This window comes from Chrysochloris asiatica, unplaced genomic scaffold (assembly GCF_000296735.1).
Source record: "Chrysochloris asiatica unplaced genomic scaffold, ChrAsi1.0 scaffold00051, whole genome shotgun sequence".
NCBI classification, from domain to species: domain Eukaryota; kingdom Metazoa; phylum Chordata; class Mammalia; order Afrosoricida; family Chrysochloridae; genus Chrysochloris; species Chrysochloris asiatica.
The window spans coordinates 6,739,312-6,756,089 of NW_006408569.1; the positions used below are offsets into that span (position 1 = coordinate 6,739,312).

The 16,778-nt window shown below is 45.0% G+C and overlaps 1 protein-coding gene across 1 annotated transcript in view; it reads right to left on the reverse strand.

Moving 5' to 3' along the window:
* Positions 1 to 16,778, reverse strand: part of XPNPEP2 (X-prolyl aminopeptidase (aminopeptidase P) 2, membrane-bound) — a 48,530-nt gene that overhangs the window by 9,261 nt on the left and 22,491 nt on the right. Inside the window, exons 12-19 of the mRNA XM_006862835.1 lie at positions 13,663 to 13,772; positions 12,643 to 12,720; positions 11,348 to 11,419; positions 7,689 to 7,749; positions 3,365 to 3,434; positions 2,645 to 2,749; positions 2,162 to 2,221; positions 1,594 to 1,670 (exon numbers count right to left, since the gene is read on the reverse strand). Of these exons, the coding sequence (XP_006862897.1) occupies positions 1,594 to 1,670; positions 2,162 to 2,221; positions 2,645 to 2,749; positions 3,365 to 3,434; positions 7,689 to 7,749; positions 11,348 to 11,419; positions 12,643 to 12,720; positions 13,663 to 13,772 (633 nt within the window). The remainder of the gene's footprint in view (positions 1 to 1,593; positions 1,671 to 2,161; positions 2,222 to 2,644; positions 2,750 to 3,364; positions 3,435 to 7,688; positions 7,750 to 11,347; positions 11,420 to 12,642; positions 12,721 to 13,662; positions 13,773 to 16,778) is intronic.

Genomic DNA, 16,778 nt, shown 5'->3' on the forward strand with positions numbered 1-16,778 from the left:
TTCCGACTCGATGGCACCTGACAACAACAACAGTGAACTGTAGTGAACTGGTATTGGCCATTTTGAATCTGGCAATCACATGGTTTATGCTGGGAATGACAAATTGAAGAGGAATGGCGTCACATTCATCATCAAAAAGAGTCTGGCACAGAAAGACCTTTTTTTCACTCTGGGATTATAAATGAATTCATACTGATTTTCTTCTAGATATTTTAAGATTTCATTGTTGTTGCTGTTAAGTGCCATGGAGTCAGTTCTGACTCATAGCAACTCAGTAGAGGATTTCCAAGGAGCAACTGGTTGGTTTGAACCACTGACTTTGTGGTTCAAACTGACTTTGTGGTTCTGTGCTTATCCGACAGTGCCCCACCAGAGACTGCATTGCTTACTTACCTTTAAATCTTTGGTCCATCTGAAAGTTAATTTTGCTGTAAAAGTGAGGTTATTTTGCTTAATCCGTCCCTCCCCCTCTGGTTGGAGTCTTGGTATGGCACTGTAGGATAAGCACTGGACTGAAAGGTCAGTTTGAACCACAAGGTTGACAGTTCAAACCCATCAGCTGCTCCTCAGAAACCCTATACGAGGTCACTATGAGTCAGAACCGACTTGATGGCACTTAACAACAACAACAACCTCTATGATTAGTCAGTTGCCTCTTCTCACCCATTTGTTGGGCAATCCTCTTTTCTACTGGTTTCAAATGTCAGCTTTATTATAAATATTTTCATTATAAACATTTCCATTTGCTTATACAATGTTGTTGTTGTTAAGTGCTGTAGAGTCAGTTCTGACTCATAGCAATCTGTATAGGGTTTCCAAGCAGTGGGTGGTGGGTTCAAAGCCACCTTACGGTTCAGTGCTTATTTTACAGCGCCACATCCAAGTAAAATGTCTATTTCTGGACTACTATGTTCCAGTGTAATCTTTATCTATTTCATCTCCAGTGTCATACTGGTTTAGTTACAGTAGCTTTACAGTGTGTATTAATACCTTTTAGGGTTCGTTCTTCTACTCTTCCTTATTTTAGAATTTTCCTAGCTACCCAGCTATCTTGGCATGTTTATTTTTACAAGTATGCTTCATATCATTTTGTGAAATAACAAACATATTCAATTAGTGTTGAAACTGAAGTTGCCTTAAATTTGTAGATTAATTTAGGGAGAAATGACATCTTTGCCACATTGAAGTTTCTTTCCAAAGAGTACCATTTACTTAAATCTTATTTTATGTCTCTCAGTAGAGATTTTTCTCTATGTAAGTCCTATTACGTTTGTGTCTAGGTATTCTGCCTTGTTAGTTGCTATTATACTGAATCTTTATTTTTAACAAGCTCCCCTGATGATTATTATACATATTCAGGTCCAACAATCTAGGGCAGGAATTGGTCTGTTATATATGAAGAAAAAAGCTCTCCAGATGGTTCTAATATGCAAACAGGTTTGAGAAATTCTGATTTTGGGAATTTTTACAGCACTAAGGAACACTCCCAATAAATTCATGACCTCCTTTGACTTTCCCCACACCTGTCCCCATGCAACCTCAAAGTCACTGCCATGCTATTCACATCACCAACCTATCTCAGTGGCACTTTACCTTGGTCTTGGCTTCTACCACAAGGGCTACATCTTCAAGACGGATCCCAAACTCTCCATCCTGATAGTAACCAGGTTCTGGGAAACACAGAGATGCTGGTGGCTTTAAGCAGAGGGAGGGTCCAACCCCAGACTTCCTGCACCAATTGATGAGTGGTTGAAGTGCCCACATGCCTGGTTCCCCCTGGCTGTAGACTCTGGCAGATCCACAATTTGGTACATGTCCACAGGCACACCTTTGACTCATCCTCCCTCCCCTGTAGTTCAATGGGGAAGACCTAAGAATCCAACTAAGGTTCTAGAGAGGCTCCCATCTCCCTGTGTACCATCTTCCTAGTACTCCAGATTGGAGACTTCAGAGTCTGGATGTATAGGCAGGAACAAATTCCCAAAGGCAGAAAGACAGTATGGGCTAAAGGAAGTTGGGGTTCGGATGGGAGGAGACACTTGGGACTGGGAGGAGCAGCGGAAGTAGGGGGTGAGGAGTGGTAGTGCCTGGGCCTGATGTGCTCTCTGAAAGCTGGTACAACCTAGGTTAAGGAGGGGGTTCAGGAGCCCCAGAACCTTACCGATGGAAGTGAACATTCCCTTGGCCATGGCAATGTTGTTGGACTGGAATCCCACTGGCCCTGGGTAGGGAGATTAAGGAAGGGTGTCAGCTCTCCTGTATTCACCAGTTTGGAAGGCAACAGGCCCTGGGAGGAAGAGCAGGTAACTGGGGGAATCCCTGGACATCACCACCAGCAGCATGTTTCTTACTAACTAGATTGGCTCTGGCTCTTATTTCTCTGGGGTCTCTGTCAATCAGCTAAAAGGCTGTGGCTCACAGGCCTCTCTCTGGTACCGTCTTGGATACTAAGAAGGCACCAGGAATGGCTGGCTCCCTGTATTCCTCACTTACCCTGTGGAGCATTACCAACACACCCAAGGGGAGTCACTGTGCCTCTGTGAGTCTTGGTGATGTCCATACATGTGAAATACTCTACTCCTTCACAGAAGGGTATGACCTGGGGAGCAAGGGGGAGGCCATAGGGTGATGAGTAGACACCTACACTCGTGCACACATAGGAAGTTGCCAATGCCATGGCCTGTTCCATGGCCATAATTGAGCCCAACGTCCCACAAGGCTCTGCGGGCAAAGACCTCCATCACTCGCCCTGGAAGAGAGACAGCATTTAGTCAGTCTGCTGGACAGAACCTCCACTGTCCACCTTGCTCCCAGAGTTGTGCTCTCTGGCCTTAAGGGTGGTACCTGGGAAGGGGGGCCTATGGGAGTTGGGTAAACATGCAATGCCATGTAGGAGGAGAGGGGCTGATAGGTGATAGGGGCGATACCAATGAAACCAGTGTCTCCACGACCCAATCAGACCAGCGCCCTCACTATTCCTGGTACATTGTACCTTATACCTATTACCACAACTACTGACTCAATTACATTTTCTCCTCATTTCGTCAAAACTCAGCACTTTAGCCCTATTTCCTCCAGGTATTCTCCCATTTGTGTCAGCCCACACCAACCCCCTCCCCCACCTTTGAGCGACCTCATTAGATTTGGAGGCAGGAGATGTGAGTTCCAGCCCTGGCTCTCCCCCATCCCTCTGTGTGATATGGAGCAAGTAACTTTCTCTCTCTGAGCTGGATTGTTTCATCTACATAATGGGTGAGATGATGATGGTATAAGCTTCTGCCCAGCTTGCCTCCCAGGGTGGTGGTCCAGTTCCAGTGAAACCAAGGCCTGAGGCTCTGGGTCCAATCTGCTCTCCAAAACCCACCTGAAGTAGCAGCAGGAAAGACAAGTCTGGATAGATCAATGTTTCCCATCAGCACTCGGGTATATGCTTCCTAATGGGGAAAGAAAGAGGTAACGTGGAGGACAAGAGGAGGAGCCACAGGATGTGTGTGTGGGACCAGACATGTGCATTAGGGATGAGGGGTGGGAAGGAGTGCATGCCCACATGTGGCCACTCAGGTTCTGGAAAATGGCCAAAGGCAGCTGAGGGGGACCCTCCAAAAGCTGGGGCTTGGTTCTTGTGATAAGTCGATACCAACTCATAGCTACCCTGTATATGGTTTCTGAGGCTATAAATCTTTCTAGGAGCAGAAAGCCTCATTTTTCTCCTGTAGAGCAGTTGGTGACTTTGAACTGTTGACCCTATGGTCAGCAGCCCAGTGTTTATCCTACAGCGCCACCAGGGGTCCTGGATGATCCACAGGAGTTATTATAATACAGCGAGGACAGACATGTAGATAAGGATAGCAGGAGCTTGGAATCCTGACTTGGCCACTTACCAACTCTGACACTTAGGACACGTGATGTTAACCTCTGCAGGCCTCAATGTCCTCATTTAAAAATGAATGGTAACAAGACCTAGCTCACACAGTTATTGGTAGGATTCAATAGAGTAATTAATGCATGTGAAGTGCTTCAAACAGTAGAAAAGCTATGACCTTCCTTCATTTTTCTAAAGGCCTTTCCTTTGGTTCTAGGCTTGGTAATTGGGCTGTTGACTGTGAAAAGGGGGAGCGAGGGAGGCTAAAAGGGACTACCTTCTCCTGATCACTCCTTGTGAAGGGGATGGAGCTCACTCGGAGTTTGTCATCTCAACAGGACAGCCTAGAGCATTGGGTTTCTTGAGGCCTGGGCAGCTTTGTTTTATCTTTGTTTCTAGAACAAAGACTGACCCACACTCAATCTCTGCTTGCTGGATGCATAAATGCAGCTCCTACTTCTCTCCTTCCCTGCCCCCCCACCCCACCCCCAAAACAAGCAAACAAACAAACAACAAAACCCACTGTGGTTGAGTGGATTCCACTCCTGGCGACCCACTTGTGTTACAGAGAACAGCTCCATAGGGTTTTTTTTTTTTTTTTTTTGGTTGTAATCTTTACAGACTCCTGGTGTTGTGCTGCAGGATCAGTACTGGACTGCGAACCACAAGGTTGGCTGTTCAAACCCACCAGCTGCTCTTTGGAAACCCTATACAGAGTTGCTATGAGTTGGAACCAACTTGACGGCACTTAACAGCAATCTTTAGCAGAAGCAGATCATCAGGTCTGTCTTCTGCGGACACCACTGGGTGGATTCAAACTGCCAAGCTTTCAGTTCATTGTTGTTGTTGTTGAATGATGTCGAGTTGGTTCCAACTCTAGCAATAGCAACCCTGTAGAGGGTTTTCAAAGAGTGGCTGGTGAGTTTCAGCTGTCAACCTTGTGGTTCAAACCAACCCTGGGGTCAAGTGCTTTATCCCACAGTGCCATATCAGGACTCCTTTCCATTAATGTCATTATTGTTAAGTGCCATTAAGTCAGTTTCAACTCATAGCAACCCTGTATAGGGTTTCCAAGGAGCCGCTGGTGAGTTTGAACCGCTGACCTTGAGATTCAAACCAACTTTGCAGTCCAGCGCATTAGCCCACAGTGCCACAGCAGGACTCCTTTCTGTTAATAGTCAAGCACAAACCATCTTCACCACCCAGGGACCTGCCCCACCCATCCCCAGAGGCTCCCTGGTATGTCCAGCTAATGTTCAGCCAGGCTGACCAGTCCTTTCTCTGTCTAGTCCCTATGAGCCTTTGCTCCTGCATTTTCTCCACTTGAAATGTATTTTTCTGCCTTTCTTCTGAATTGTCCTCTCTTTTTGCCTCCTCAGCACCTAGCAGAGGACTAGGCATATGGCCAGCACTAAAGATGCTATGTTGTGGTTAGCTGTTGTCCAGTTGGTTCCAACTCATAGTAACCCTCCTTATTATGCACACCAGAACGAAACACTGCCCAATCCTGCACCATCATTCTTACACTTGAGTCCACTGCTGCTGGCTCTGTGCAAATCCATCTCATCGTGGGTCTTACTCTTGGACCCTCCACTTTACCAAGCATGATGTCCTTCCTCAAGGGGAAACATGAGAGACAAAACTCAACATCCTGGCTTCTAAGGAGCATTCTGGCTATACTTTTCCCAACACAGATTTTTTGTTTGTTCTTTTTGCAGTCTGTGGTACTTTCAATATTCTCCAACAGCACAACTCAAACACATTAATTCTTCTATACGATCTTTCTGATTCACTGTCCAATTTTCACATGCATACGAGGCTATTGAAAATACCATGGCTTGGGTCTGGCGCACCTTAGTCCTCAAACTGGTAACTTTGCTCTTGAACACTTGAGAAAGGTCTTGTGCGGCAGATTTGCCTAATGCAACAAATCACTTGATTTCTAGACTGCTGCTCCCATCAGTGTTGATTGTTGATCAGAGCAAAATGAAGTTTTTGACAACTTCAATCTTTTCTCCACTTATCATGATGTTATTCATTGGTCTAGTTGTGAGGATTTTTGCTTTCTTTACATTGAGGTGCAATCCATATTGAAGGCTGTGTTGTCTTTATCAGTAAGTATTTTAAGTCTTCTTTGCTTCCAGCAAGCAAGACTATATTCTGTTAATGAATCTTTCTCTAATCCTGATGCCACGTTCTTCTTCATATAATCTAGCTTCTTGGATGATTTGCTCAGCATACAGATTGAATAAGTATGGGGAAAGATACAACCCTGGAACACACCTTTCCTGATTTTAAACCATTCAGTGTCTCCTTCTTCCGTTAGAACAACGGACTCTTGATCTATGTACAGTTTCCTCATGAGCACAAATAAGTTTTCTGGAATACCTGTTCTTTGCAATGTCATTCATAGTTTGTTATGATCCACAGAATTGAATGCCTTTGCATAGTCAATAAAGCACAAATAAACATCGTTCTGGTATTCTTTGCTTTTAGCCAAGATCCATCTGACATCAGCAATGATATCTCTAGTTCCATGTCCTCTTCTGAATCTGGCTTGAATTTCTGGCAGCTCTTTGTCAATGTACTGTTGCAACCATTTTTTAATTATCTTCAGCAAAATTTTACTTGCATGTGATATTAATGATACTGTTTGATGATTTCTGCATTCCATTAGGTCTTCTCTCTTTGGAATGGGCATACATGTGGATCTCTTCCAATCGTTTGGCATAGATGAGTGAGTGCCTCCAGTGCTGCATCAGTGTGTTGCAAGAGTTCAATTTGTATTCCATCAATTCCTGGAACCTTGCTTTTCGCCAATGCTTTCAGTACAATTTGGACTTCTTCCTTCAGTACCATTGGTTCTTGATCACCTGCTACCTCTTGAAATGGTTGAACATCAACAGTTTCATGTTGGTGTAGTGACTCTATATTCCTTCCATCTTCATTTGATGCTTCCTGAGTTCTTCAACATTTTGTCCATGTGGTTGTTTGCCACCAAGACTGCTCTGACTCATAGTGACCCTGTATAAGGTTTCCTTGGCTGTAAATCTTTATGGAAGCAGACAGCCTCATCTTTCTCCCATGGAGCAACCGGTAGATTTGAACTGCTGGCCTTTTGGTTACCAGCCCAGCTTGTAATCCACTATGCTACCAGGGCTCCTGTTTTGCCTATAGAATCCTTCAATATTCCAAATCTAGACTTGAATTAGTTTCTTCAGTTCTTTCAGCTGAGAACTGCTGAACGTGTTCTTTCCTTTTGGTTTTCTAACTCCAGGTCTTTGCACATTTCATTATAATGTTTTTACCTTGTCTTCTAAAGTTGCCCTTTGAAATTTTCTGTTCGACTCCTTTACTTTCCTCATTTTTTCCATTCTGTCTAGGATCTCTATGATGGAGAGCAAGTTTCAGAGTCTCTTCTGACATCCATTTTAGTCTTTTTTCTTTCTTTTTTTCCTGTCCTTTTAATGGTCTGTTCATGGATTTATTGAACTGGGATGAAGGAAAGCGCCAGGAGTGCTGGGTTGTCTGGCACTAGGACACTGGACAGGCGCCTCTGGATGGCACAAATTGTTAAGCACTAGGCTAGTATCGGAAAGGTTGGCAGTTCAAACCCACCCAGAGGTGCCTTAGAAGTCAGGCCTGGCAATTTGTTTCCAAAAGGAGTAATTCTACTCTGCACACCTGGGGTCTCCACGAGTCGGAACTGAGTTAACGTCAAATAGCAAATGGAGTACCCCCATGGACCTCTAAAATGAAAGGGCTTTGGGCTGAGTGATGGTGAGAGTGGGCAGGAAAGGTGGAGGGAGGGAGGTCCAATGCCTACCTTTTGGAAAGCAGAGGGGGTGCCCCAGTGGACCGTTCTGGTGATATCCGTGGTTCCGTCCCTGTGGAGAAGGAAGGCTGCTCTGTCCAGCTCTGAGGAACACCCAAGGGTAGCGATCCCGGCCACTGAACTTCAGTGACAAGGGCCGGGTGGGCATGGGGTGAGAGGCAAAAGAAATCTCACCGGGCATCAAGTTAAAATCCACCGAGCTGTCTGACGGTCCGATCCCCACCATGCATACCTCACCCCACGTCCCTCTTTTAGCCGTCTTGTAAACCCAGGTATCCTTGGGTCAAACTGGTTCCAACAGCAAGGCTTCTCATAGGCTCCCTGGGAAGTAGGAGGGACTGTCCCCTTTTTGTAGAGCAGAAAACTAAGGCCCAGAGATACTGATGATCCTAACACTCCCACTCACTCACACTGTTAATTATGTTTCTAGAACACTTTTGCAGCCCTCCTGGAAAGGGTAGTAGAGCAGACCTCCTGACTCCCATTTCACAGACAAGGCAATTGAGGTCACGAGACAGGTGCCCTTTCCAAGTTTTAGTGAAGCCAGGCCTGACTCTCCACACATGGTCAGCATGGATCTGACTCAGCGACTTAATTTCTTCAAGTCACAGTGAGTGGATGCCAAAAGGTGTGCCCCCTCCCCCTGCCCCAGCCACTTTGGCTGTAGCGCTTCCCCCAGGAGACTCTTGCAGTCACCTGGGAAAGAAGGAGGGGAGAAATGGCCCCAGGACCCGTGGCTCCTCCCAGAGAGCAAGTCACAGGGTGTGGTGGCCTTTTTCTTCAGAAGGAGAGAAGAGGAAGTGAGGTGACCATTTCCCCAGCCTCACCCTGCTCTGAGCACGCCCCAGATCTCGCAACGCCCCCACAAACTCAGTTCCCCTTTGTGCATTGGCCTTCTCCATCGCACTGCGCTGAAGGGGTGCCTACTGAAGGCTGCTAAACAGCGCTGCCATATTGGCTTCTGTCTACAACAAGCAAAGAATCTTTGTCATTTTGTGCAGTCACCATTTCCACAGGGTTTACGGTCACCGTGGAGTTGTCTCCAACTCAAGGCAACCTTCTGCGTGTCAGAGTAGAATTGTACTCCACTGACTTTTCAATGGCGGACCACCACTCTGGGTGGGCTTGAATATCCAATCTTCTCGTTCGCATTTGCACCACTTAGGGACTTCTTCCTCAGGGTAGAGGCTAGGAACTGTTCCAAAGTACTGCTTGCTCCTTCACTGGTTCAGCCACCCTCTTCCTTTCTCTCACCCCAAACTTCTCGTGCTCCACTTGGTTCTTAGACAACAAGGAATAATCTTTCAGACTAGTTCAGCTCCTGTCTGAATAATTGTTTACACATTTGTAAGGAATGAGGTTAGCTTGTTCTACAAGGTGAACATGTACAAGTATTCAGGTTGTGCACTTACCATGGGCACCACATCCAAAGGGATGCTGTCCATTTCATGGTTATATGAGAGGTCTTCAAAAAGTTCATGGAAAATGCATATTTTGAAAAAAGTAGGCTAGATTTCAAAATATTTTTGTACCAAAATAAACTCATCCTAACTTTTTAGACTATGTCTGAACAGGATCTAGTTTGAGGCACTGAAAAGGATAAGCCATCACTTTGGCTAGAGCCCTTATCAGAGCAACATGAATTTTGTTAAAATTGAAGCAAGAACAAACATCAAATTAATGGTGAAGCTTGAGTGGAAAGATAATGAAATCACTGTTGCTTTAGGAAGAGTTTATGGTGACAATACCCCCAAAGAAATCAGCAGTTTGTAAATGGATACCTCATTTCAAGAATGGAGGATACGATGTTGAAGATGAAGCCTGTAGCATCAGACCATCCACATCAATTTTCAAGGAAAGAATTAATCTTGCTCCTGTCCTCACTGAAGAGGACTGATGATTAACAACAGGAACAATGGTAGCCAATACCACAGAGATCACAATTGATTCAGCTTACACAATTTTAACTGAAAAATTAAAGTTGAGCAAACTTTCTGCTCAATGGGAGACAAAACTGTTCTACCCAGATCAGCTGTAAACCAGAACAGAGCTTTTGATGGACATTTAAATAAGTGAGATCAAGATCCTGAAGCATTTGTAGGAAAAGTTGTTAACAGGAGATGAAATATGGCGTTACCAGGATGATCCTGAGGGTAAAGCACAATTTAAAAAATGGTTACCGAGAGGTGAAGTTGTCAAGTCAAAGGAAAAGAAGACTGGTCAAGGGCAGAGGTCATGGCAACAGTTTTGGGAGAGGCATTTTGTTTATTGACTTTCCGGAAAACCAAAGGATGGTAACATCTGCTTATTATGAGAGTGTTTTAGACAAAACATTTGCAGAAAAACACCCAGAAAAGCTTCACCAAAGAGTCGTTCTCCACTATAAGAAAGCTTCTCTAATTCTTCTCATGAAACAACACATAAAACTTAAAGACCACCCATTTTTCTTTAGTTAATAATGAAACAAGACTGCATTGACATGGTTAAATCCCCAGGACCCTCGGCTCTTTCGGAACAAACTAAATGGCTGGTACCATTTCTTACAAAAGTGTCTTAAACCTGATGGATCCGAGGTTCAGAAATAAAGTTTATGGATCTTGATTTTTATCTGTTAATTCTAGTTCCCATGAACTTTTTGAAGACCTCTTGTATACTAATATCCATGAGAGCACAGCTAGGTTGTAGAGTCCTGGTACAAGGCTCGCATGCCCTCAGAGAGGAGGTGCGTAGACACACAGCCATGCTAACAGGCATCCCCGGGGGTTGCTTTTCTTCCCGGCCTGCTGCTCTGAGAGGCCTGGTCCTGTTCCCCCAACCTGATCTGATCATGTCACCTGCAGGCTGGAGGGAGGGGGCTGGGCAGAGTGTATGGTGCTGGTGGTGCAAGGGCTGTGTGCAGTGCATGCATGAGTGGGTGAGAATGCGGGTGCTTGTGTCTGCGCAGTCAGTCAGGCCCCTGAACGTGGTTGTTCAAGCTGTGTGACAATATGCAAACCCATTTTTCTTGAGGAAGGAGAGGCTTCTAAATTGTCATGAAGGTAAGGCCTGGGCAGCCCCTGCTATTCTGGTCTCTGTGTGTTTCCCACTAGAAGAAAACCCCACTGCTGTGGAGTCGATTAAAACTCATATCAACTCTGTGAGGGTTTCTGAGGCTGTATATCTTTATGGAAGCAGAACGCCTCCTCTGTCTCCCTTGGAGCAGCTGGGGGATTAGAACTTCTGATCTGGTTAGCAGTCCAGTGCTCATCCTACATCATGCACTGGGACAGGGACTCAGATCAGTTGCTGTTGATTCCAATTCAGGGGGACCCCATGGATGTCAGAGTAGAAGTCTGTTCCATAAGGTTTTCAATGGTTGATTTTTCAAAAGTAGATTCTCAGGTCTTTCTGTTGAGGCATCGATCAGCATCTGGGCACTTAACCATTTGCATTACCCAGGGCTTCCTATGCAGGAACCCACCAGTGTGGGTTTGAGAAGGCTGCTCAGAGCTCGTTCAATGCAGGCCTCACCTTTCTCAGATGAGTCACCTGTGGCTCAGGAAGGGAGAGCCTGAACCAACTCTTGGCCTTTCTTGGTCAGCTAGGCAGGCTTGGTGCCCAGGATGCCTGAGCTAAGACAACCAAGTGGGGCAGGATTGAGGAGCACATACCAGTATTGTCCCCCAGAATCCAGCAGGTACATCTCATCCAAGGACAGCGTGCGGTGAATCTCCTTGGTGGGGCTGGTGAAGAGAGCGAGAAGGCTAAGACAGGAAAGGAGCAGTCTGACCCTGACTTGGGGGGAGGAGCCTGAGTGAGAGTAGAGGAGCCCCCCACTGCTGGGGTTCGGTTCCAGGCCAACTCCTTTGAGGAAGTCAGTATCTCCCAGAGGGCTTTAGGGAGGGCACTCCACTTTTGCTACAAATGTTCTCAGCACATGCCATTATCCTGCTAGTGGGCTCCCCGCAATTCACAGAGCAAGACCCTGGTTCCCATAGAGGGGAGAAAGGAATGGCAGACCCAGGAGAACCCTTCGAGACCCGCCCCCCACCAGGCCAGTCATCTCCTTTTACATAAGGAGGGACATTCGAAAGACACTCTGGTAGAACAGTGCTGGAGCAGGGCCTGAATACAGGTCCTAGAGGCTCAGGCCAATGCTCTTTCTAGAACTTTCTGCTGGTTTCCTCCAAGAGCAGAAGGGTCCTGTGAAGCCAGGCCACAGGAAGGGAGGGTCCTTGGAGGGTGGGGCTGAAGAGCAAAGAGTTGGTATGGCAGAGGAGTACCTGCCCTGTCACTTTCTATTGGGAGACAGGGCCTGGGCTTGGGAGAGAATTCTCGGTCCGGCCAGACTATTCCTTGAAGGAACATCTGACTTCTTCCTGCTATGCCAGTGGCAGGCTGAGGCATCTGATTGGTCCCCAAAATCTCATCAGGCCTGAAGATACTGGTTTTCTATGAAACCAAACATCTGGCCAGCCCTCATTTTGGGCCCATTGTGGTTGGTTCGGGAGTCCTGGTGTGGTGCTGTAGGACAAGTATCGGACTGCTAACCACAAGGTTGGCAGTTCAAATCCACCAGTTGATCCTTGGAAACCATAAATAGGATTGCTATGAATTGAAAAGGACTCAAGGGCACTTAACAATAAAAACAATGGTTGATTCTGGCTGAGAGAACAAACAGGTCTGTGTGAATGTGCTCATGAGCTTTAAGAATTAGCTTATATAAATAACCAACAGGACACCTCTCCTCCACAGCCCTCAGCTCTGAGTGCTCAGAGTCTCAGGCTCTTGGGGGAAAAGATCTCTCAGACGTTTTCATTCCAGAGAGAATTTCAATCCTAGAATGAGCTCCACCCCACCCCAACCTCCACAGTGCTAAAGATGGTCCCAGAGCATTCCACTCCTGACCCTCCTCCCATCAGGAGTCCCTCTACCAGCTCCTAGAAAATTCTTTCTCCTGAGGTACCTGTAGTGGGCCAAGGCAGCATTCAGGCCACTAGCAGAGATGGTTTCAAAACTGGTTCCTGAGGAGAACTCTTCTTCTCTGGAAGGCACGAGGCGGAAATAAGGAATAGTCGATGAGTGGACTCAGGGGTACATGAAGCTCACACCTGGGGTTGACTCCATCTCGCTGCCCCGGTCCCATTTCCTGGTTCCATCTCCTAAGCCCCATATTGTCAGTATACAGCACTCAAGGTCAGAGAAGACACTAATTATTCCCCCTTCCCCTCCATTTCCTAGATGGGAAAACCAAAGCCCACACATCTCACAGTGAGTAAGTAGTTTAGCAAGAGTGTATCTGAAAAGCACCTGGAACCCTGGAGCAGCATCCTGTGCCTCACACTTTCAAACCTTCAGTCTTCCCACTGCCTGGGCCAAGTGTTCCCTCTCCCCTGTTTGATATTCTCAAATGGGTCAGGGGCAGATTTCATTCAGGCAACCCTAAGCCAGCCTTCCCAAGGGAGAGCAATCTCATGCCTGAAGTTGGCACTAGGGGGCACTGTGGGGTTGTGGCCCTTCCAGTTGTCCCATTTTAAGTGGGAACCGGGGAATGTCATTCAGCATTCCCTGCCCAACTCTCCCACCATCCAAGAACTACTCATTCCTTATTCCAGAGAGACCCCAGAATACAAACAGGATCTTCTTTCCTCTTAAATAGGAAAAACAATTTCTCCCCCAACCCTACAACCAAACAAAACACAAAATTCAGTTGCTGTTGAACTGATTCTGACATCTGGCAACCCCATGAATGTCAGAATAGAACTGCGCTCCATAGTGTTTTCAATGGTTGATCTTTGGAAGTAGACTCCTAAGGCGTTTCTTCTAAGGAGGCTGTGGTAGACTGGAACCCAGGTCAGTATACATAATCAGTATACATAATGTATACTTTTAAGTTAGCAGCTGAACCAGTTAACTGTTTGCACCACCCAAAAACTTGCCTCCCTGCCCCCACTCCCACACTAAAAGGATGATGGTGGTTCTTCACCTTCGAAATGCGTCCACGAGCTCTGCTCCTGAGAACTCATTCACTGTGCCTTTGGGCACGTTCTTCTCCAGCCATACCAAGTACCGGATCACAGCTATGGCATCCCGAACCTGGAGCAGGGGAAACAGAGAAGCAAATTGAGGTGTGTGGGCTCAGCCATAGGCTCAAGATCTGGGACCTGGAGCTAGACTGTCTATTTATTTGATGACATTAAGGGATTATTCTTAATGTTTATATTTATGGTGATAATGGTGTAGATGTGTTTTTAGAAGAATATTAAAGAAGAGACTATATGACTTCTGTGATTTGCTTTGGAAGAATCCAGTGGCAGAGGGTAGGGGGTGGATGAGGGGATGAATGTGGGATGAAAGATGAAACAAGGTTGGCCATGAATTGAGAGCTGCTGAATCTGGGTGAATGGGTCCTTGGGCCTTCATTATGCTATTTTGTCTAATTTCTTATGTATTTAAATTTTTCCCATCAATTTTTTAACATGAGATGGTTCATCTTTCTTCCTTTTTGTTTTGTTTTTTCAAAAAAAACAACGTTTTATTGTGAATTGAATAAAGATTTACAGAGCAGATCATCAGTTTTGCATTCAACAAATCCTATACTTGCTTCATTACATGGTTGCAGTCCCCTCCATGTACCAACAGTTAACAGTATTTACCTCTACTCACTTTAACTATTGCATTCTTCCCTATGTCTCCTGCTACCTTCATCTGTCCTCGGCTAATTTTCCTCTTGGTGTGTATTGTCTGTCTTGTCACCTATGTTAACATGTGTCTACTCTCACCCATGAATAATTTTCCTTCCACCTCTACCCCATAATCATCATAGATTGTTTCTTTTATCATGAAGATCTTTTTTTTTTTTTTTTTTAACTTTTTCCAACGTTGGTCTCATACAATGTTTGTCCTTTTGTGATTGACTATTTTCACTCAGCATAATGTCCTCCAAGTTCAACAATGTTGTGAGGTGTTCCACAGATTCATCATTTTTTCTTCAACGTTTTGTAGTATTCCATTGTGTGTATGTTTAGCCATTCTTCTGTTGATGGGCATTATGCTGCCGCCATCTTTTTAATATGTCTCTTGTAGACAACATATTGAAAGATTCTGTTTTCTTATCCATTGTGTTCTCTCTGTCTCTTGACTGGAACATTTAATCCACTTACATTCTGGGTAATTTTTCTCTGTGGTGCTGCTGGATTCTTTGCTCCACAGAATTTTTTATGCTGAGTTCATTTTGTTTGTGGATTTTCTTGTCATTTTCGTTTCTGTTATGTTAATGCTTACTAAATCTTTATTATTTTCCTCTTTTTTATTTTGATATGCAGGTGTATTATTTTTCTTAGTGGTTGCACTGTAATTCATTAATTTTTTCCTTGATTGCAACCGTCTGTTTTATCTTGAAATCTTCCTTGACATTTGGAAGTTCTGTATCTGTATTTGTTGTTGTTGTTAGGTGCCATCGAGTCGGCACCGACTCATAGCGAGCTTATGCAGAGCAGAACGAAACACTACCCGATCCTGGGCCAACCTCACAATTGTTGCCACACTTGAGTCCATCGATGCTGTCACTTTGCCAATCCACCTCATTGGGGGTCTTCCTCCTTTTCTCTGACCCTCCACCTTACCAAACATGATATCCTTCTCCAGCGACTGGTCCCTCCTGACAATACCTCCGAAGTATGAGAGTCGAAGTTTGGCCATCTTGGCCTCCAAGGACTGCTCTAGCTGCACTTCTTTCAAAATGGACCTATTGGTTCTTTTGGCAGCCCATGGCACTTTCAATATTCTCCTCCAACACCATAACAAAAAGCATCAATTCTTCTCTGATTTTCCTTATACACTGTCCAGCTTTCGCATGCATATGAGGTTATTGAAAATACCATGGCTTGGTTCAGGCGCACCTTAGTCCTCAAGCTGACATCTTTGCTTTTCAACACTTTAAAAAGGTCTTGTGTAGCAGATTTGCCTAATGCAATACATCGTTTGATCTCTTGACTGCTGCTTCCGTGAGTGTTGATAGTTGATCCAAGAAGAATGAAGTCTTTGACAACTTCAATCTTTTCTCCCTTGATAAGAATGTTATTGGTCCAGTGGTGAGGATTTTTGTTTTCTTGACATAACAAAGGCTGTGCTCTTTGATCTTCATCAATAAATGTTTTAAGTCCTCTTCACTTTCAGCAAGCAAGGGTGTATCATCTGCATACTGCAGGTTGTTACTGAGTCTTTCTCCAATCCTGATGCCACGTTTTTGCTTCATAGAACCCAGCTTCTCGGATTATTTGCTCAGCATACAGGTTGAATAAGTATGGTGAAAGAATCCAACCTTGTCGCACACCTTTCTTAATTTTAAAACATTCAGTGTTTCCATGTTCTGTTCGAACAACTGCCTCTTGGGAAATGTACAGATTCCTCATGAGCACAATTAAGTGTTCCGGAATACCCATACTTCGCAATGTTGTCCATAGCTTGTCATGATCCACACAATCGAAAGCCTATGTGTAGTCAATAAAGCACAGGTAAACATCCTTCTGATACTCTCTGCTTTCAGCCAAGATCCATCGGACATCAGCAATGATATCCGTCATTCCACGGCCTCTTCTGAAACTGGCTTGAACCTCTGGAAGTTCTCTGTCAATGTATGTTTGCTACCATTTCTGTATTGCCTTTAGTAAAACTTTACTCGCTTGAGATATCAAAAAGATTGTCCGATGGTTTCCTCATTCCCTTGGGTCACCTCTCTTTAGAATGGGCACAAATATGGATCTCTTCCAATCAATCGGCCAGTTAGTTGTCTTCCAAATTTCTTGGCAGAGATGAGTGAGAGCCTCCTGTGCTGCCGCACTTTCTTGAAAGATTTCAATTTGCATTCCATCAATTCCTGGTGTCTTGTTCCTTGCCAATTCCTTCAATGCACCTTGGACTTCCACCTTCAATATCGTTGGCTCTTGATCACATGCTACCTCTTGAAACAGTTGAACATTAACCATTTCCTTTTGGTACAGTGACTGTGTATTCCTTCCATCTTCTTTTGATGCTTTCTCCATCATTCAGTAATTTGCCCAGAGAATCTTTCAATAACGAAAGTCGAGGCTTGAATTTTTT